Genomic DNA, 23262 nt, shown 5'->3' on the forward strand with positions numbered 1-23262 from the left:
AGACAGACAAACAGACAGACAAACATCTTTTTACTTTATTATAAGGATCAATAATAAAAAAGTAACAGGATCTGTGTCTGTCTTTCTGTACCGAAGGATCTCTGTAACCGCTGAACCGATATGGTCTTCCTTTGCAGTGTAGCTTCTCATAGGTCTTGGCAAGTTTTACGGCTATTTTATGAGAGGGTACCACATACCACCCAAAAAATACCCTACCACAAAAAAATCTTTTTACTTTTTGTTTTTAAATGGTGGGGGAGTCGAATTCAACCCCCTCCCACCTTCAGTGCTCCTAGAGGCAAAAATACACTAAAAAAACATGATGAATATTACAATAAAGTAGCTGAAACAATGCATTTATATGAAGTGAAAGAGGGAAAAAAAGAAAAGTCATGCTCGTAATTTATTCTCGTAGTTAATAGCCTATTCGCCATGGGGAGGGGACAAAGATGATTAAAGTCCCTCCACAGATTATGACGTCATACGATAGAATAACCAATGAGAGGCCAGCATAAATTTTACCATATTGGTCAATAACAGTGTATACTGGCCTCTCATTGGCTATTCTATCGTATGACGTCATAATCTGTGGAGGGACTTTAATCATCTTCGGAGGGGACACTGGACTTTTGAATAAACTAAAACCAAAGTTCTACTAAAAAGATTTTTAAATCTACATAAGGAGTAATTTTGTTAATCATAATTAGAAGGTACATCAATATTTGTCTTCAATTATCTTATCTTATAACATATCTGTTATATACAGAAAGGTTAACCTGCATCGTAAATAAGAAAACCTTTTTGTTTTACCTGCTATATTTTCAAGAATCTTAAAACAGCTGAGTATGCATTTTACGAAAGATTTGGTTAGAGTGTAATTTCATAAAAAATACCAATACCCTTTTGAGGATATGAGTAGAGTTTTAAGCTTATACCTTTCTAATGGATGTAGAATTTACGTGGATATCACGAAATGGAAAAAATTATCCTAAGTTTAGGAAGCTATTTTCCCTGTCATTTATTGGTCAGTTTGTTTATCCAGAAGGAGGGGGGGGGGGCGGATGGTTTAAAGGAAGGAGAGGGGGGAAATCGTTATTTTAGCCCGCTACAAGTTTCACTTTATTAGAGTACATGGTATTCTGGTGTAAGATTCAAGTAATAATAAATCAATTACCCCAGTACGTTTTTCCTAACCTATTATTACGAATGTGACGCACTTGATATGGCAGCAGTATATAAAATAATCTATAGGTATAATATGACGTGGTCTATAACAAATTTAATTAGAAACCTAATGCGCCTGTTTTAATATACCCTAATTTATTAGGATTTCTTATAAATTATTTCTGCTAAAGAATCTTTTTTGATGTTGTAAGTAATGATAAGACAATAAACATAAAAGGCCCTCCATACTTTTCCAAACATACCTCAACTTACTTCAGAAAGAAAAGGGTTGGCAAAAGGAATGAAAAATAACCAATATGGTTATGCCTGTGCTTTATAATGATGTCTTTTTTTTATAATTGTAAACACTTTAAAGACATATTTTTTTCAGCAGTAATAGTCATTTATCGAATCGTATTATAGACAGCTTTCTGCGGATATTGAAATAAAAATTATAAGATTAAAACCAGTGTAGATTATGCCATTGCTTAATTTTTTACCTTTATTATTTACCAGCTTCCAAATTATACTTTCAGCAATGGATTTAGTATATACGGAAATATTATGACAGGAAAAAAACGTCTTCAATTTAGGTTGCTAACATGTTACATGGACATCATTTACTGTATGTTCAAGTTCATTCATCCAATAGGAGTAGAGTAGCACAACACTTTTTTATATTCTGTTTGCCTGTCCCTGTATTAGAGCACACATACACAAAGTTAACTTGATTTATTATCCAAATAAAAGAAAGTGGATATTTCGTAGAGTTTATTTTTCATTCCTCCTTCATATGACGTATGTTCTACACTTTTTCGATACTTTTTTCCTATACGTGGGAATACTTTCTTTATGTTTCATTTTATTGGAACTGATAAATATTTTTTACACACGGACAGACAGACGGATGGACAGACATCATTCAAGTTGTTAATCTTTAATTTTTTAATCTGAGGTGGATTCTTTAAAAACTTATGCCTCACTAAAATTAAGATGAGATAATCCTCACTATTCTAGTGGAGCAGTGAGCCAAAAAAAATTTTTTTTTAAAGAATTCACCTTTGTTTATGTTTATGATGTCCAAACTTATTTTCTTAAATAATTAAAGTTTATTTCTCGAATTTATTTACCATTTTTGTTTACAGTTTCTTAAAAATAACAAATAACAGTCTCCAAAGTTTTAAATTATCGTTTGTTTATTCATTGACTTGACGACTTTGGGCACTTGTATTAAGTTTTTATTGGTTGGTTCATCATTTTTATTGGCCAAACGTTTTCAAACACTATTTGTTATTTGCTCCTAGATTATTTGTAGCACAGGAACCGTTCTTATATTTCCAAAAATACAGTTCATAGCGGTTCTAACGGTATGCGTAACATTTTTCTACTATTAACACAAGCTGCGCAATTTGAAATTAAACAAGGATGACAACATCCATAAAAGCGAAGCACTGAAATGGTAGGACAAACGGACATTAACACGTATAGTGTTAGAACTTAATTATCATAATATAAATTTATAAGAGTCAAAGCAAAATTGTAAGTAAATTTGTTGTAAAACTGCTTGATACAGGATAATTTTTATAGACATACTTACATTTTTAGGACTTAATTATAGAGTTGCTTCGCTTATTACATTATACTTTGTTGTCCCATGAATCAACATACCAAAAATCAGATCAATCCGATGATTTGATCACATAAAAATTTGTTGTTAAAAAAGTAAAAAAAATCAACATGTTTAAAATAGACGTTACGGACATTTTGGTGATGATTATAGAGTTGCTACGCTTTCTAAATCGTACCTAACTACTAAAGGAATCACCATGCAAAATTTGAAATCGATAGGACAATACTAACATGCCTAAATTAACGGAAAAAGCTATCCGTTACGGACGTACGGACGGACGGACGGACGGACGTACTTCTTAGCGGTTCTAACGGTGTGCGTAACATTTGTCTACTATAAACACAAGCCGCGCAATTTGAATTTTAAAAATTTCCGCATCTTTTTTGCACACCCTTTTTGCCAATTTATCGGCCATTGTCCTGACTCCTTATATCTTTAAATCCCTGCCGAATACCCATCATGAAATTTATAAGAATCTTCTTTGGAAACTAAAAGTTGGCAGGGATCTAAAGGTATAAGACAATGGTGATAAATTAATGTACATCTACAATGATGATACACAAGATACTCTCTTCTGTAGATTACAATAATTGGTTGAAACGTTTGGACACACAACTTAATGAATAAACCAATTAAAATGCATTAAAAGTCCCCAAAGTTATTAATTCAACTAATAAAAATTTATTAAAAACTTTGGGGACTTGTGTAATAAACAGCCCATTGTCCCCTTCCTTCCTGAAAAATAAGGCGTACTTTCTAGCATTTTCTTTTAAACACGAAAAGTAAAATACATGCTTTAAGCTTTTTACTTCCATCTCCCTCTAACACTTTTTATAGGATAAGTGTTGTGTGAATATTTTATGGGTATAACATCAAAGAATTTACAAGTTTTGCTAGTTTTTCTCTTGATGTTGTGAATTTCATTTTTACTGGTAAATCTCTGGGATCCAAAGGTATAAGACAATGGCCGATAAATTGTTGTACATCCCAAATATTGATATACAACATTACCCCTGTTGTATATTACAATTAGTAATTAAAAAGTTTAGACTCTCAACTTAATGAAGCAACCAATCAAAATTTAATAAAAGTCTCCAAAATTATTAAAAACTTTGGGGACTATTATATTCAACAGCCCAAGAACCCCTCCCTCCCTGGGAAAACCTATATAAGTATTAATGTCAGATGTAAAAGTTGGTAAAATTGGACAGTTCGGGTAATTTAGAATAAATTCAGTTATGGATTTTTTAAAAAGATTATTGCTTTTGTATATTTCGAAATTTTATCGCTGGTATTTTTATTGCATTTTATTTTATAAATTTGTAATGCTTTCTGTTTTTTTTTCTTCAAATCTACAAACCAAAGCATGATATATCGGTACATTAATGTACTGGAAAGATTAATAAGAAATAGTACATTATATATCTGCAGAAAGATGTTTATAATATGATGCAAGAAATAATTATTCTATGAGAGATTAATGGAACTCACCATACATGTCAATATTTATTAAATTTTTACCTTAAAATCATTTTCTAAATTTAGATTTTAAAAATATTCGATAGAATATAATAATTAACTTCCTCTTATTTCCATGATCATGTTAATGTTCAATTTTTAAAAAAAGAAATAAATTTTCAATACTTAATATTTTATTTCATACATAGAGACCATGTAATAAAGTTATTTTCTGAATTTTTCTCCATTCCTGAATGTCAAAATGGTAGTTTTAGTATATAAGCAATACTAATGTGTCAGATATGAAATTGTAGAAGAGTGGTTGTGAATGATACTAGGTATGAAAATCCAGAATATAACATCATAAAATTATATAAATATTCAATTTAAAGTAAATTGAATATCCTATTCTATAAAGTAGTAAGCTTTTATTGTCTGTAGCTAAGGATCTCACTAACTGCTGAACCAATATGGTTCTACTTTACAGTAAAGCTTCTCTTAGGTCTATGAAAGGTTTTTAATTGTTTTGGGAGAGGGTATCCCCATCCCCACATAAAATAATAAACCTTACCAAAACTATTTTTTTTCAATTTTTTTTAAAATTAAACTAAAAATGGGGGGTGGGCAACTTCCCCCTCCATTTTAAGTGCCCATAGAAACTTTTAGGGGTGAAGCCGCTAGATATATATAAATTATATACACTTTTCACAAGCACATTCTAGACGTAATGTAAAATTAACTTGAACGTCAAGATAAATCAAAAGTCATCTCCACTTTTATATCAATCACTGTTGACAAATTAATAGCACAAAATAATTTATTACCAAATACAAATGTAACCTGCCATGAATTGCAATAAAGCTAAATCTAATACAGTTTCTTTCTTCTTGATCAAAAGTTCTAAATTTAATTTATAAAAAAGTTTTGTAATTTGATAACTAAAAACTTTATTTTCATTTCGTTAAAAGTTCAAAGCAGAAAAAATGATGTTCAATCTAGTCGCAGTTTTTCTTTTAAAGTTTTCTTTTGTCCCCTAATTCTGTTTTTAACTTTTAATGAAAAAGTTTGATAATTCTTGTTAAGAATAACATAAAATTGCCCAAGTAATAAAAAAGATAATTCTACCAGCTATAAAATCCTTCCTCCTAATCAATTGGTGTGTAAAAGGTTATAGCTATCTATTTCCCAACTCACATAAGTATTTACTACAATGGTTTAGTTTTTTGCTGCATAGGTTTGTGTTATCATTATTACCATCTTATATCTGATTAGGTACTTTTTATATCCCTGTAAAACTAGAATTATTCTTTCAAAATACAATTTAATAGTTTTTGATGGCTACATGGCATTAAATAACTATAACAATATAATAATGACAATATTACTGCAAATTTATAATAATAGACAAAAAAATACAACATTGAGTATGCTTCAAGTATGATTGTATAACAACTTGACAAATTGTTCCACAATCTTGTTGAAGGTCAAAGACAAGTTTAAGGCTATAACGTAGTATGATAGGTAAATCTTTTTTTCCGTGATATAGTTCTGCAAATAATAATGATCTAGGAAAAATATTAGAAAATATTAATGTTTTCTTAAGAGCAAATGGTTTCTTAAATTAGGGTTGATTTGATTTATTTGAAACCTAAAATCCAAACAAGTAATGCAAAAATGCATTGTTACTCTATATCAAATATATGTTGTCATCCTTTTCTATTATCAAATAATTAATCTTTGTAATAAATGATTAATGCACAAAAGAATGATTCAAATAGCATAATTCAAATATTGCGTGTATAAAAACAAACATTTGACTTGGTTTTTAATTATTGTATTTAAGCATTTATTTTGTTTCTATTCCTGTATTTTGCAACATGTACGTTGTTTTCTTGTGAATCCTTGATTAAATATGTGGCCCAGAGTATATCCGTATTTAATTCACCTTTTTAAAAACATGTTCCCAGTATTTAAATAGAATGATATAGAAGGCTGGTAGCAAATAACTTTGTGTCTTTTGGGTGGGAACCCTGTGCTCAATTGGAACTTTGGAACAGCCAATATCGTTGACAACAGCTAAGTTGCTACAACAGCGCAGAAAGCAATTTGCTAGCAGACAAAAAAGATCCCACCAATGGTAGTTGTCTGGGTAAAATATGTGACAAATTAGACCTGTAGGGCTCTCCTAACCAATAGCCTTGTTAAAACTAAAAAAAACTAACCTAACATAACAGAGAATCAGTTTATTAGATTTTAAATAATATAATATTTTCGCCCCTGACCTCTAGGGGCTTTGCCCAAGAAATAATGGGAAGTACCCCTCCTTTTTTAATAATACTCTTTGGTAAAATTAACCCCAGGGTACTGAACTGAGCCTAATTGGTTTAGCAGTTAGTTACTAAGATCTTAAGCTTCAGACAAACAGACAGAAACATCAAGCTAAATTGTATTATAGATTATACTCTCTATAGAAGATTAAGATTTGTTACCGGAAGTAATAATGTAATAATCAAAAGGTTCATGAACAATTTTACAATCTAAGTTTTCTAAATGATCTGCGCTGTCCTTAACTCCATACAACAATATATAATTATTTAGGCGAAGATTGAAGACGACCCACAAGATGGATATAACCAGCGAGGAATTTAAAACACTGTACTTGGAACGACTAGAGGTAATTATTTATTGTAGCCTTATTAAAAAGAAAAATTATTATTGTACTTCCGTCATTCCGTAAATGAAAATATCTTATCGTAAATTTAGGGTCGTTTAAATTGTTCTTTCGATTTTAAACTTGGCAAGATTATTCCTGTAACAGTTAGGTACAACTTTGAAAGCGTAGTATAATCAGTACTAGACGTCTGTACATTCATTTAAAACAATATGATCTTAAAAGTTTTCAGATGATATAATAATTATATTCATCCAATTTTTGGAATATAAATTTCTAGAACAACAAGGAATAATAACAAAGCATTTCTATTATAAATTCCTATAACTATTAAAGAGTATTCTGTAAATAACTAAAGAAGGTGTATCAACTATTTTTTTTATAGCTAGCCGGTTCTTTTAGTAAGTAGTAGATGTAAAATTTTTCATAGAATTCAGATATGCAATCGGTTTTTTTGTAGACCTCTTATTTTTTAAGTAATTTAAGTTTTTAAAAAAAAAAATTAAGTCGATTTTAAGGTACTAAAATGCAACAAAAAAAAGAAAGAAAATGGTCATTATGAACAAAAATAGTAAGATCTTTAATTTGACACCTTACTTTTTCAATTCTGTCAGGTAATTATTGAAAAAATCGATTTTTTTAAACCCACGAGAATAAAAACTTTGAACTTAATTTTATTATTTCACAAATAAAAAAATATGGGTTCATATATACCATTAGAATCAGAAAAATATTACGAATCCATTGTAAGCAAAATTGAAAAAAAAAGTTTACAATATAGTATATAAACTACAATAAAAGGAATTATATGAAAATATCATATTATGTTGTACAGGCAACGTCTTAATTCTTCAATTGAGTATAAAAATGGGAAGGGGGTAAAGAGGGGGTAAAGAGGGGGTAAAAAAGGGAAAACAATAGTGTTGTCTGAACAAAAAAAATAATTGGCCATTTCTGTAATTTTTTAATTTTTTAATTTTTTTCAATTTTGCTTACAATGGATTCGTAATATTTTTCTGATTCTAATGGTATATATGAACCCATGTTTTTTATGTCTGTTTGAGAAAATATTTAGGTCTAAAGTTTTTATTATACCGAGGTTAAAAAAATAGATTTTTTCAATAATTACTCAACAGAATTTTAAAAGTAAGGTGTCAAATTAAAGATCTTACTATTTTTGTTCTTACTGACCATTTTCTTCTTTTATTTTGTTGCGTTTTAGTACCTTAAAACCGACTTAATTATTTAAAAAAAAAACTTAAATTACTTAAAAAATAAGAGGTCTACAAAAAAACCGATTGCATATTTGAATTCTATGAAAAATTTTACATCTACTACTTACTAAAAGAACCGGCTAGCTATAAAAAAAAAAGTTGATACAACTTCTTTGCAATAAATTTAACAGTTCTCTAAAAGTGTTTATTTTTGTTTGAACTCATCGTGTTATTTTAGAGATTTTCTTTTATTGTTGTTGTCATCATGGTTATATTAGAATAGATATTTGATAGACAGACTAATATTTAAAGTAAAATCATGAAATTGATGTCATTTTATAGCCTGGGTTTTCAGCCCCTCGAGATTAACAAAACTGGTTTTAATCTTTTATTTTCTCATTTTAATATTCACGGAAATATGTCTATAATACAATGCGATAAATAACTATTCTTTTATTTTTTAATCTTATTTGTTATATTTTGTTTCATAACTTGCTAACCATAATTTAATGCCGACCACAGCAATGCAAAAACTCAGGGTGGGAGGGGACATTGGGCTGTTAATACACTTGTCCTCAAAGTTTTACAATAACATTTTTAATTGTTTAACACTTTTGGGAACTTTTTATTGGTTAGTTAATTAAGTTGAGTGTTGAAAAGTTTCTACCACTAATTGTTATCTACAGAAGGGTTAATGATGTGTGTCATTATTGGGGATGTAAATAAATTTATTGGCCATTGTCTTATCCCTTTTAATCCCTGGCAAAAACTGCACACAAAATATAAATATCATTTAGTGAGAAAAAAACGAACAAGGAATCACTGCACTTTGAAAATTTATATTCTACCATTAGGAATGTATATTACATTTTTAAAGCGAAGCTTTTCTATAATTAGGGTCGGTTCGTCCGTACGTCCGTCTGTCCGTCCGTAACGGATAGCTTTTTTCGTTAATTTAGGCATGTTAGAATTGTCCTATCGATTTCAAACTTTGCATGGTGATTCCTTTAGTAGTTAGGTACGATTTAGAAAGCGCAGCAACTCTATAATCATTATCAGAATGTAAGTACGTCCATTTTAAACATGTCGATTTTTTTACCTTTTTAACAACAATTTTCATGTGATCTAATCATCCGATTGATCTGATTTTTGGTATGTTAATTCCTGGGACAACAAAGTATAATGTTATAAGCGAAGCAACTCTATAATCAAGTCCTACAAATGTAAGTATGTCCATAAACATTATCCTGTATCCAGCAGTTTTTCAACAAATTTACTTTCAATTTTCGTTAGACTCTTATACATTTATATTCTGATTATTCAGTTCTGACACTAAACAAATGTTAATGTCCGTTTGTCCTACCGTTTCAGTGCTTCGCTTTTATGGATGTTGTCATTCTTGTTGAGTATCAGTCCATTGGTACTCAGCGAGTTTTAAATGAATTTCTATAGACTTGTGCAGTTAACTAACAATTTTGACACCCATCTTTCGATTTTTGATACCCCCTTAAAATTGAGAGGGTTGTAGCTTTTAAAACCTACTAAAAAAGATTAAACTCTTATTACATTGTTTAAAGCGCTTTTTTCACGTTTTATCCAACAAAGTTTAATATTGTACTCCGTAGAAGCAATTAAGTTTTTTTCTAGTAAGGCTTCGAAACCAATTAATATCCTGTGGATTAGAACCGGTTCTTAGCCACAATGAAAAATCATGTATAGCAGACAATTTTCCACGAATATTAAAATAAAAATCATAAAATTAAAACCATACTAAAAAATCATGTATATCATCGAATTACAGATTATTTTCTATGAGTATTAAAATAAAAATCATAAAATTGACATTAGTTTTAATCTTACAATTTATGATTTTAATATCCACAGAAATCTATCAATAACACGATGTAATAAATAACTATTACGCCTTCTTATCCGTACAAACGAACATAATCCAATTCAAATTCTCCACTGTTTTTTATATATATATGCTGTTAATACCCCTGGCCTGATCTTTGTTCAGTATTAACATTTTGTGCATCAGTTACCGCAGTAACATATAACACGGATTCTAAGGAAGATTTTAAATAAAAGGTTTTTTCATAAGGTTTTTTCCATAAGTTTGGCCGGATGTAACCTTTGCCTTTGTCAAATGCTCTTGTTAAGTCAAACTATTCTTAATTTAGACCATTTCATATATATACATTTAAGAACAGTTTGACTTAATAAGAGCATTTGACACCCAACTTTATGGAAAATGCGCGAAAAACATCTATTAGTAACTAAGCAACTCTATAATTTTAAATGTCCGTCAGACCGTTAGTCAGCTGCGTTAAAAGGAAAAACGGAATTTTCTTGGCTGTTATTTAAGATAGACAGCTGAAATTTCTTTTTCTTTTAAAGAATCTCTACAATAATTAGCATCCAGTTTACAATTTGCTTGGTCCGTTAGTCTGCTTTGGCGGTCATTTGGAATAATACACGACACTGGTGTTGAAAAGAGACTATCTAGTATACTAGTAGGAATATATTTAGATTAGTCACATTTAATTCTTGTCAACCTACACAAAGTTTACCATATTTAATATATTTATAATAAAATCTGGCACATAATTTTGAAAAAGTATTAAGTTATTTTAAAGTAAAGAAACTAAAAAATGGTGAAAAAATACTCGAAAATATTCATAATGAATATGGTTATTCCTTCTATGGTTCTTGTACAAAAGTTTGTTAAAAACTGAGCAATTTACTGCTGAGTTTGGAATAAGCTTCTTCTTTCTAATCCGCATCTGCTCCATAACTCTTTTGTGTCCGTCCACCTGTCTGTAAGGTTTTTTTTTCTCTTCTGCAGTGACATAATTTTATAATTTTTACAATTACTATTTTAATTTCAAAGAAACATATAGATTTACTCCTCATAGTCCCTGAGTTTTTACAATAAAACTAAATTCTAAAAATGTAAAAAATTTACATTTTTTGTCATAGTGACTTTTTTTACATACAGTATAAATAAAAATATAAGAACAAAAATAAAATTTAGGTTATATATACTAAACTTGTAAAAACAAGGATGACAACATCCATAAAAGCGAAGCTCTGAAACGGTAGGACAAACAGACATTAACACTTGTATAATGTCAGAACTGAATAATCAGAATGCTAATGTATAAGAGTCAAAGCAAAATTTAAGTAAATTTGTTGAAAAACTGCTTGATACAGGATAAAGATTATGGACATACTTAAATTTTTAGGACTTGATTATAGAGTTGTTTTGCTTATAATATTGTACTTTGTTGTCCCAGGAATCAGTATACCAAAAATCAGACCAATCGGATAATTAGGTCACATACAAATTTGTTGTTAAAAATGAAAAAAAATCAACATGTTTAAAATGGACGTACGGACATTCTGGTAATGATTATAGAGTTTCTACGCTTTCTAACTCGTACCTAACTATTACAGGAATCACCATGCAAAATTTGAAATCGATAGGACAATTCTAACATGCCTAAATTAACGAAAAAAGCTATTTAAAAAAGTAAAAAAATTAACATGTTTAAAATTGACGTACGGACATTTTGGTAATGATTATAGAGTTGCTACGCTTTCTAAATCGTACCTAACTACTAAAGGAATCACCATGCAAAATTTGAAATCGATAGGACAATTCTAACATGTCTAAATTAACGAAAAAAGCTATCCGTTACGGACGGACGTACGGACGGACCGACCCTAATTATAGAAAAGCTTCGCTTTTAAAAAGGCTTAAGTTGGTCCTTGAAAGATTCTTAGTTATTTTTTAAATAAAGGGTTGTCCTTATAACTTATCTTTTCGTTTCTAATAAAATTTTCCAAAGGGAGAGGGTAGGCCCGGGCTCACAGGGTTCAAAAGGTTGGGCATTACCGACTGATCAATAAGAGATATAAGTTTTCCGGAATTTTAATGTAGGGAGGAGATTTGAAATCTGCATTAATTTTTAAGGATTTTTTATAAAATTTGTTTTTTTGTATAATTCTTTATCTAAAAGCGGAAATACAAATTAAGTTAATTAATTTTGGCATCCGTGATTGGTGGATTTAAAAAATCAGCGCTCTGATTGGATGTCGTACATCATTCAACCAATTAGAGCGCAGGTAGTTTAAAATCCACCTATCCTATTAGTCAAAATTAATTAACTTGATATGTATTTCCGCTTTTAGATAAAGAATTATACAAAAAACGAATTTTATAAAAAATCCTTAAAATTTGATGCAGATTTCAAATCTCCTCCCTACATTAAAATTCCGGAAAACTTATATCTCTTACTGATCAACGGATAAATTGTTATTTCACTGAATGCTTTAAAAAAAGGAGATATTCACAAAAAAACAATAGTCTATCTTGAGTAGCATCTGAGAAATTAAATTTTCCTGCAAGGCGTTACGGACTGACATACGGACGGACAAACAAACGAATTTTAATGTATCTTCGCTACTAAAAATATAATATGGCCGCATATGTAAAAACTTAAATTTGAGGAAGGGAAAAATCAGGGATCTAAAGGGATAAGACAAAGGCTGATAAATTGATGTACATCCCCAATGATGATACACAAAAGTATCTCTTCTATTTACTATTAGTGATTAAAACGTTTTGACATTCAACTTAGTGAACCAAGCAATTATAAGTTGTTAAGTCAACGAATATGAGAACGTTGTTATAAAACTTTGGGGACTAGTAATAAAGTAATAAATTCTCCCTATCCTTCCTGGGGAAAAATATTTAAAGTTGTCTAGAGAAAGATGAAAGAAGAATTTGTTCTGCAAGGTTTGTAAAATAAATTCATAAAAATACAGACTCCATTAAAATCATTTGGAAATAGTTTTCCAGTATGACTTTGAAACCGATTTATATCCGGTAGATTAGAACCGGTTCCGAGTCATACTACAAAATCATGTATAGCAACGTACTACAGACAATCTTCCACGAATAATAAAATTAAAATCTTAAATGAAATATTAATCTTATTATTTTCTTTTTAAAAATTATATGAAATTCGATGCTATACATGATTCTTTGCTTCTTTTCTTATGTTTTTTAATTAAACTGTTATATCTATTGTCTGAGAAACTAATAAAGGTACTAAGAAAGAGAGGTAATGTCTGATTGAGCCAATCAATGAATCACATCGGAGCATACATGAAATCTCATTGGTTGAATTAAACTGAAGTTTTCTAGTTTTTTCATTAGAGTTAATTAGAGCTGTTCTTTCAACTTTTACTCGAATCAAGTCCATCACATGAAGAACTGCCTTCATATTGTTGTTTCACATCTATGTTTTATCTGTGCATTAATAATAAATATGCTTCATCTTTTGCAATCGTTGTAAAATAATAAAAATCCATCTATGAATTTAAGTTAATAAAATCATATTTTTTTCTTGAGTTTCTATTCAAACAAAAAAATAATATCTCGGACTTCAAATGTACATGATTTATAATCTTTAATTCGTAATTCGTATCTATTATAAACATTTAAAATACATAAATTCATAGTTTGTTTCATGTTTAACTTGAAATAAATTATATAAAAATAAAATAACAACAAATAGCAATACAAAAGTACGTTCGTTACGTTTTCAACAGGACCTAGCGTAGTAGTACTGTGTATACACTGTACACATATGGGTAAAAGGAAAGGGCATATTTTTTTCATTTTGTTCATATAAAGAGTCAGCTGTAAATAGTCGAATTTCTTAAGATAAAGCTTTTCTCACGAAAATTATATCGTGTTAAAATTTATTTTCTAGTATAGTGTAAAGCATATTACAAATCCTTTAATAAGTTAGCTATGAATTGTTGAATTCCTTAATATTAAGTTAGCTTTCTAGAAATTATATACTCAAAAAATTTTGAAGTTTTTTGTCAGCTGGAAAAGTTCCTTCGTCAGATTTACGAAAAAGGGGTTCACACTATAGTTCTTCTCTCCTATTTCTATTGAGAAAATGTATGGTCATCAGGGATACAGGGATGATTAATGTAATCTCTTTTAAAAATTCTTCCTTTAATTTAACTGAATCTATAATACAAAGTAGAACGATGTCTGTCTGTCTGTTTGTTTGTCGGTTTGTTTGTCTGTTTGTTTGTCTGTCTGTCTGTCTGTTTGTTTGTCTGTTTGTTTGTCTGTTTGTTTGTCTGTTTGTTTGTCTGTTTGTTTGTCTGTTTGTTTGTCTGTTTGTTTGTCTGTTTGTTTGTCTGTTTGTTTGTCTGTTTGTTTGTCTGTTTGTTTGCCTGTTTGTTTGTCTGTTTGTTTGTCTGTTTGTTAGTCTGTCTGTTTGTTTGTAGCGAAGGATCTCGCTAACCGCTGAACCGATCGGGTTCTCCTTTACAGGGTAGCTTCTCATAGGTCCCGGGAAGGTTTATAACTATTTTCGTGGGGGGTGGGACACCCCAAACCCCCCAAAAAATGAAAAATGTCCCCCCCCCCCCAATGAAAAAAATAAAAAAAATAACTTTTTAAAACTAATTACCCCCCCCCCCTGCAAAAAAAAAGCATAGAGCTTTCCCCTTGATATGCTAAATTATGGTTTAAACAGCGTATAAAGGGGAAAATGGACACGTTTAATATGGTACCTACTGCTGCTTTGTCTGGCATGTGACACTAAGAGTTAGGGAATGCCTTTGACAGTTAGGACTTACAGACAATGGTCGAACATTTAAAAGAATGGTTGTCTGTTGGATACCTTTGTTTAATATATTTTGGGCAAAGTAGACAGATCCTTAGTGATCTATTCATGGCTACCCGGGCAGAACTGATTAGGATTTAGGTTGTTTATTGTTTATTGTTATAGTAATTTGAATTGTGTTTTTATGTTATTTTTTGATTTTATGACTATGTTTAATTTTTATGCCCAAATAAATATGTTTAAAAATATGTTTACTTGACCGAATATACTTGGGTTTCAGAATATCTTATCCCATAAGAAGCGGATGATCACTTTAAAGTAAAGAAGAATCCCACCTTAATGAAATAAGTACGGGCAAATGGATATAAGATTACCTTATCACCATTGTCTTCTCCCTCCCTGGCAGAAACTGTAAATGAATGTGTGCAGAGAATTTAGATAAGGTTAAAGCTTATCAATAGAGTAGGATCTACATTCCATGTGGATTTTACACAAAATTTAACATAGAGAAAAGCATATATAATATTTTCTCGTATTCATTCGAATCCGGTGGATAGGAACCGGTTCTAATCCATACGAAAAAACTATGTCTAGCATCGTATTATATCCAGCTTTCTACGAATATAAAAATGTACAATCATAAGATTAAAACCAGTTTTAATCTTATAATTGTACATTCGATATCCGCGGAAAGCCGTTTATAATACGATGCGAGAAATAACTATTATTGGTATATTTTTGTCTGAAGTATATGTACTAAATGTTTGCTTTATGTACTTACTTACCTTTCTATTTATAATACAAAGTAGTGTAGAACAATGTATTTGTTTGTTTGTCTGTCTGTTTGTAAACGGGTTCTCCTTTACAGGGTAGCTTCTCATAGGTCCAGGGAAGGTTTATAACTATTTTCTTGGGAGGTCGAACACCCCCAATAACCATGAGCATTCAGTAGTTTACTTTGTCCGTCGGTCTGTTAGTCATCATACAAAATATAAATATTAAAAAATATATAAATAAGTTAAAAAGTTTTGTGATGAAATGTTTCGTGATTCCTAATTTTAACAAATGCTTTTAATCTCCGAGTTTAAGTATTCATATACATAATCTATTTTTGCTTCGCTACTTATGGATGTTGTCGTCTTATCGGTTTAATGATATTCTGAAATGGAAATCTGAGTATTTTTATATTTGTGGTACAGTTATGGTTATAGATATTGCAAGGGATGCAGGGAAAGATCATGGAAAGATAAATCCTTCTTCTCTCAAATCAATGTATTAATGGGTATATGATATACGTGGATATTATGACAGTTGTCAATTTAGGTTGCTAACATTAAACACTTTTATTGGTCAGTTCCTTTATCCAGTAGGTGGATGGGGTATCGTTATTTTAGCCCGCTGCGAGTTTCACTTTATTAGAGAACTTGAAAATCTGGTTCATCATCCAAGTAATTATATATCCATTAATGTATTTAATCCTTGCCTAATCCTTTTATAATTGGGAGGATAAGATGTTAAAGATTTCTTTAAGCGCCATTAACCTTTCCCCCCTTGAAGTATTGCAAAAAGTTGAGGAAATGGAACTAGATATTTTCTCATGTTTTTATCACCATGTTTCTTTCTGCTTAAAATGATTTCATTTATAGAAATCATATTCAAATCAGACAAAAATATATTAAATTTATATCATTTTCCTTAATGATTGAAATACAGAGAGTAAGAGCGGGGGCAATGGGCAATCTATTCAATTTAATAGTTTCCAAAGAAAGGCCATGAAATCCAGATTAATCCAGAAAATTTGGAGGAAATTGTAAAGAGGTGTTGATAAAATTGAGAAAACTATAAATAAGAAATAAGTTCCAAGAAAAAAGCATCCATTTGAAAATTAGATTACCAGTGTATCAAACTGACGTAACCATTCTGTAATTGATTACTAAAAAATCTCCCTGAAACTCGTTTAACCCATTTTCCTAGATTTTTAAATGCCACTATACACAAGAATTAAATTTAAGTTGTTTGATTAGGGTTCTTTGATTGTTCATTACACAAATATCACAATAAAGTTTTTATCTATGAAATGATATTTTTGGAGAATTTTTTTTTAAACCAGCCATATCAAAACAAATTCTTCCGTCTGCTATATTCAAAACTAACACAACAAGTAGCAGCATTTCTTGCGCTAGTACCCAAACTCAGTCAGAAATTGCTAAATTCTTGCACATTCCCTTTAAGCCAGTACCCAAAGTCTGAGACTCCTAAATATTGAATATTCGGTCCATTGTCCCCTCCCTTACTCCCTGTTAAAATAACAAATCAAAATCACCCAATTAAGATTTTTTGAAAGGAATTATACTAAAAAACGTTAAATTCTTTCAATTTATTAGTGTATTTTAAAAAAAATAAAATAATGCCCGAAATCAAAATTTCCATGTGTGAGAATGGAAAGCAAGAAAAATGGAACTATCAATTATGCTTTAGAATGCTTAAGGATAAGACAATGACCGATAAATTGATGTACATCACCAATGATGATTTACAAAATTACCCTTTCTGTAGATTAAAATAAGTGGTTGGTTACTCCGAAACTTTTGGAAATTAATATGAATTTTTTTTTTTCAGTATGAAGGAAACTATTTCAAGTATGATGATAGCGATGATGACGATATATGTACCTGCCCAGCTTGTTTGGTAAGTTGTTTTTTTTTGAAAAAATGACAAAGGGCATTTTAAAGACTTTAAGGATATGAACAAGCAAGATCAAACCACCTAAAAAAAATATAATCCTTCAGAATATGCTTTTTGACCTACCAATGTTTCACAGTGAGCCCAGGAATCCAACTTTGTGGAAAAAATTATTTATGCCTAAAATCGAACTTTAGAAAATCAATTATTTTAAAATTCCATGTTAAAATTCATCATATTAGAGGAGGTTTGCCATTTTAAGTTAATGAAAAATTTAAAAAATTAAAGTTTTTATGGCCTTCTGAAGTTGTTACCCTGGAATTCACGAAATATAGATACAAAAATCTCCCAAAAAAAATATTTAAAATTTTTTTTTTGTTTTACTTGCCATTTAATCAAATATTAACTTAGGACGTAATGAAATACCATTTTAGAAACGTCGTGCAATTATCTAACGCTGGATAACAAGAAACTAAATAGTTTTGTATAAAAAAACCTCTTGAATCAATATTAAAGAAAGTTGGTGAAAATGCAAAAAAAAGCACGTTGAATATTTTTTTAAGCTCTGATTCAAATACCTTGATCTTTTTAGCAACAAGGTGAAAATTTTTAGGATGAAGTTCTAGCATCAATTAGGCAATATATAAGAGGATCCCATTGGTCTTATCAACTTTCACTTAGTTGCTTAACCTCTATAGGTATTTTTGTAAAGGTCGTTTTAAGCTATTTTTAGTGTATAATCCTTATATAATTTGTTGCCGGATTTCATTATAGAGAAAAATCCTTTTACAGGGTAAAAATCTGGCAAAATGCCTTTCCGAAAAATCATGGCATAAAATTTTCCCACCAGTGGTGGAAAAGTTAGAGCACCTCAAAATAAAATTTTACTATGCCCTTGTGTATTGGACCCTGAGGGCTTCCTGGAGGGGCTACCAGAAATCTAAAGGTATCTTTAGAACCACAATGGCCGGCTCTAACTGCACTCAGAAGTCAGAGATAATTGCCGGCCGCCTTCCATCCTTTAATTGGCGGCAAAGTTAGCACACCAAAAAAATGACAATTTTTTGTTGTGTTTTTTGCACACAGGGCGGCGTGTGTTTGTGGCGCAGCCACGTGTATTACCACTTTTTTGTAGGTCATTTCAAGCCGGATTGGCGGGTGTGCGGCCAGAGGTGGTCTGACTGGCCGTTTGGCCGACAGCCGCAGTTAAAGGTCGCAAAAATTGTCAAAAATTGAAGTTTTTAAGGATTTTTGGCATGCCAGTGCAGCCAGACTGCTTGGCTGACAGGCCTGGGACACATGTCACCTGACACACTGGGCCATTGCCCATCTTTGCTATTTTGCATAATTTTTTTCCCATCACTTACCTGGCCGTATTGGCCATTCAAAGTGGCCTGGGTCAAAATCGACCAAAAACCAATTTTTGGGGGTGATATTTTGACCCCCCAATCATCTAGAGAGGGAGGAAGGGATAATCTTGTTAATTCTGTAAAAGGTACTATAAAAACCTTTTAATTAAAAAAAAAATTGTTTGATTTGGTTGAAAAATAAGGAAGTTATTAATTTTTTCCACAAAATTGGATTCCTGGGCTCACTGTGTGTTTGTTGGTCGCTAAGTTGGGGATGGTTTAATAGGAAATTTTAGAGTTCTAATTCAACAGTTATCAAAACCAGATTTATCTAGAAAAATTACGACAATTTAATTATGGGGAAAGCCTCAACTGAGGTTTGCCCTGTATTTTGATGCTTTGAATTGTCTGTTATTGATCATATAAAGGATTGACTTCAGAAATGACATTCTCTTTCAAAAAGATACTAAATTTTGGGTTGGATTTCAGATATATCTAGGGAATGAATATAATGTTTAATTACAGAAGTACCCGAATTTTATCTATATCTCACACCTACCAACCAAAATAAACTTGTTTTGAATTTTGTTCACACTGTCTGCTGGTATTTGTGTTGATTATGTTCAGTTAGTTTCGTCTGCTTGGACATTACTGTTTTAGCGGCATTCTATGCACTTGTGCTCAAAGTCAAACAAATTAAGAAAGGTTGCATAGGTCCAAGAGAGCAAAACCTATGAATTTTGAATCCATTGTTCCATCGTTATAATCCTGCCACGTTGGGGATTCATAAAAAACATTTATCCTTTTAAAAATATTCTTGCCGCTTCCGTTTTTCTGGGGATCTAAAGAGATAAGAAAATAGCCGATAATTTGATGTACATGCCCAATGATGATACACAAAATTACAGCTTCAGTGGTTGAAATGTTTGGACAATCAACTTAAAGCAATAAAACAACTAATCAAAATTTAATAAAGTCCCCAAAGTTGATAAGCTAACGAATAAGAAAAGATTATTATAAACCTTTGGGCACTAGTGTAATAAACAGCCCAGTATTCCATTCCTCCCTGCGTTTTTTTTGTGTGCCTTGTATAACTAAAATTATGCTGTTTCAGAAATCTTACGAGTCCTTGTACACGGAATATTTGGACAAGAACCAGAATGTCTCCTCTCAAGATAGATATTGTACTATTATGTAGTTACATTGGAATATATATTTTATTTTTGTGAAATCAGACATAATGGGATGTTGGATTGTGTTAGCGCATATTTGATTTGCTATTAATCTAATATACTTTTTTATAATGGATATATTAGCCATTTTGTTCATACACTAGGAGGAGAAGGGATGGGGGGGTATCTTTTTTTTAGCCAGCTGCAAGTTACACTAGAGTACACTAGCGGCTTCGCCCCTAGCCTCTAGGGGCTTTGCCCCAAAAGGTAATTTTTAAAAATTAAGTACTACTGGTGCTACCGTTAGTAGTTTTATGTGAAGTAACTTCCCCATAAGAAAAAAAAATTGGGGAAATATAGGTACCTACGCAAGATAAGAAAAAATTGGGGGGGGGGGGATTTTTAAATTTTTTTGAGGGGGGGTTGGGGGTGTCCCACCCCCAAGAAAATAGCCTAAAACCACCACAGGACCAGTAGGTATATTCCCTGAAGAGTAGAATCCAATCGGTTCAGTGGTTACCGAGATCTTAAGAACAGACGGACAGACGGACATACGGACAGACAGACATCGTTCTACTTTGTATTATAGATAAAAATCTGGTCCAACATCCAAGTAATAATAGATCGATTCCATTCATATAAGGATAAAACAAATCATAATGGAAGTATAGTAAGGGGAAGGTAGGTTGTGCTAAAATTCCGTAGAGGTGTGAGTTTTAAGGCTTAAAAACAGTAGAAGAATGATAATATTCACTAATTACAGTATGTTTTTTTTATGAGAACTTTTTTGAAAGCAATTTTACCCCACTTATAGTTATCAGAATTTATTGATTTAATGGCTTATTTTCTTTGTTTTTCAATGCAATTAATAGAACATTAAAAAAATATTTCAGTTTTTTAATTAAAAAGTACAGTAAAATCCAAAATTCAAAACTTAGGTGACAACATCAAAATGGTTTTAGCGCATTTTTCTTATGCTCAAATCTTCTACTCTTTGCAAGAAAAAAATTGTATTTTCAGTAGTGTACTTTGGGGGGCCAATACTTCCTCTCTGATTGAGATATGACCTGCAAACTTTGATATATTCTAGTACGTAACATGTCCCCAATAGTATCTGTATCAATATTTAGCTCTAGATCTCAACTTTGAAGCGTTTTGCAGCCATTCTTGCAAAAGGTAGAAGATTTGAACATAAGAAAAATGCGCTAAAACCATTTTTAGATGTTGACACCTAAGTTTTAAATTTTACATTTTACTCTACTTTTTAAACAAAAACTGTAATATTTTTTTAATGTTCTATGAATTGCATTAAAAAACGAAGAAAATAAGCCATTAATCATTAAATTCTGATAACTATAAGTGGGGTAAAATTGCTTTCAAATAAGTTCTCATAAAAAAAACACACTGTATGTGTATTCCTCATTGAAAAGTTAACATAAACTCTATAGTTCTATTACAGTTTTTAAGCCTTAAAACTCACACTTTTACGGAATTTTAGCACAACCTACCTTCCCCTTTATCAATAATTATTTAATTCGTTTATTTTATTGTATTTTAAATAACTATGATTTATTAAAAGAGAAAATTAGTAAATGGTTGATCTTATATCCTATATTATGTTTTAAGAAGAGCAGCTACTCCATAACTAGAACATAAGTTTATGTTGTTTTGGTTTACAATTAATGATTTACGATTGAAAATATAAATAAAACATTATATTCAAAGTTAAATGGGCTATATACCAAAAATTGACAAATTTTGTTAATTGGTGACTTAAATTCTTGCCATTAGTTTGCATATTTTTTTCTTGCTGCGCTAATTATGTGTATAATTGTTCTTGATTAAGAAATAAAAAAGTAAATTCTGACAAATATGAAACAACCAAAGAATTTCTTACATTGCTTGGAAATATTATGTATATTTTTATTTAACTTTAAATTCAACCTTTTAAATAAAAATTTAAAAAGAACAGCTTTTTATCGCTTCGTAATTTAAACAGCTTTCCGCGGATATAAAATGTACAATTATAAGATTAAAACAAGTTTTTTTTTGCCCCGAGATGCCGGCAAAGGCACAGCCTAACAATAACTGGTTTTATTCTTATGGTTGTACAATTTTATATTCGTAGAAAACTGGTAATAATACGATGCTAGACATGATTTTTCAGTATGGCTTATAACTTGTTTTAATATACAGGATATTAATCGGTTTCGAATTCGAATGGTCGAATTTAAATAATTAAATCTTGTCAAATATTGTAGATATAAATTTTAGATAAATTGATTTATTTATAGATCTATGTAACATATAAAAGTGTATGTAAATTTATCTTAAAATTGATTATGCTATTTTTGAAATAAACATATTGATATATATCTCTTTTGCCTCTTTATTTTTGTAACGAATCTACTCTACGAATCTATGTGTTTGTATGTTTCTTTTTGGTGTAACGATTATCTACATCGGTATCTCTATTTCTAGCTTCTAGAGAAACTCTATATACATATATTGTTTTACCTTTAAACGTTTGTTAAACGTTTTGTTATAGTCAAACTACTTAATATTAGTATATATTTGTAAATTCACTATTACTGTGTCAATGGCACAGTTACTCAATAATTAGTTTATTTCCTTAAATCCGTCCGCCCTCATTAAGATCAATCCATCTTATACTGAATACTTTTGGCTACACAAAAACTTAATAAATCTTAGATAATATAAATTCTGTGTAATTTTCCATTCAAACATTACATTTATTGAATCTATTTTAGATTAGATTAGATTAGATTTATTATTCTTGGGTGTACATACATAGAAAAAAAAACTACAATAATAAATGAATTAAATGAATATTATATACATTTATATATACAGAAAAATTTTATTGATATGGTTAATTTATAAAAATATTTTCTTCCCAAATGGCAGTTTCCTAAAAAATAGGAGTATGCAGTAATGTGTATTCACACATTGTTTTCATACAGGCCATATAAATAAGACAAAAAAAAAGATAATAAGCAATAAATGAAATCATATTGGAGAGGAAAGAATGATAATAGGAAGGATTGATTAGGGCATACAAGTCTCACACCATTATTGCAATAATAGAAATTTAAAAAATTTTAAACAAATAAATTTTGATTAATTTATCAGATTTCAAACAATATTGAAAAGAAATATAAATTTATCTACATTCTTGACATAATGGGTTGTTACACACTAGAATTAAGCTTGATAACAAAGATTCTTTTAGATTTTTA

General features: G+C 30.3%; 1 protein-coding gene across 1 annotated transcript in view; it reads left to right on the forward strand.

Annotated features, from left to right (window-relative positions):
• Positions 1 to 22377, forward strand: part of LOC145327252 (uncharacterized) — a 55040-nt gene extending 32663 nt beyond the window's left edge. Inside the window, exons 10-12 of the mRNA XM_080170838.1 lie at positions 6851 to 6926; positions 17419 to 17487; positions 19945 to 22377. Of these exons, the coding sequence (XP_080026964.1) occupies positions 6851 to 6926; positions 17419 to 17487; positions 19945 to 20028 (229 nt within the window). The 3' untranslated portion in view covers positions 20029 to 22377. The remainder of the gene's footprint in view (positions 1 to 6850; positions 6927 to 17418; positions 17488 to 19944) is intronic.
• The last annotated feature ends 885 nt before the right edge of the window (positions 22378 to 23262 follow it).

This window comes from Acartia tonsa, chromosome 8 (genome assembly GCF_053477335.1).
Source record: "Acartia tonsa isolate MP-2025a chromosome 8, ASM5347733v1, whole genome shotgun sequence".
Classification (NCBI taxonomy): domain Eukaryota; kingdom Metazoa; phylum Arthropoda; class Copepoda; order Calanoida; family Acartiidae; genus Acartia; species Acartia tonsa.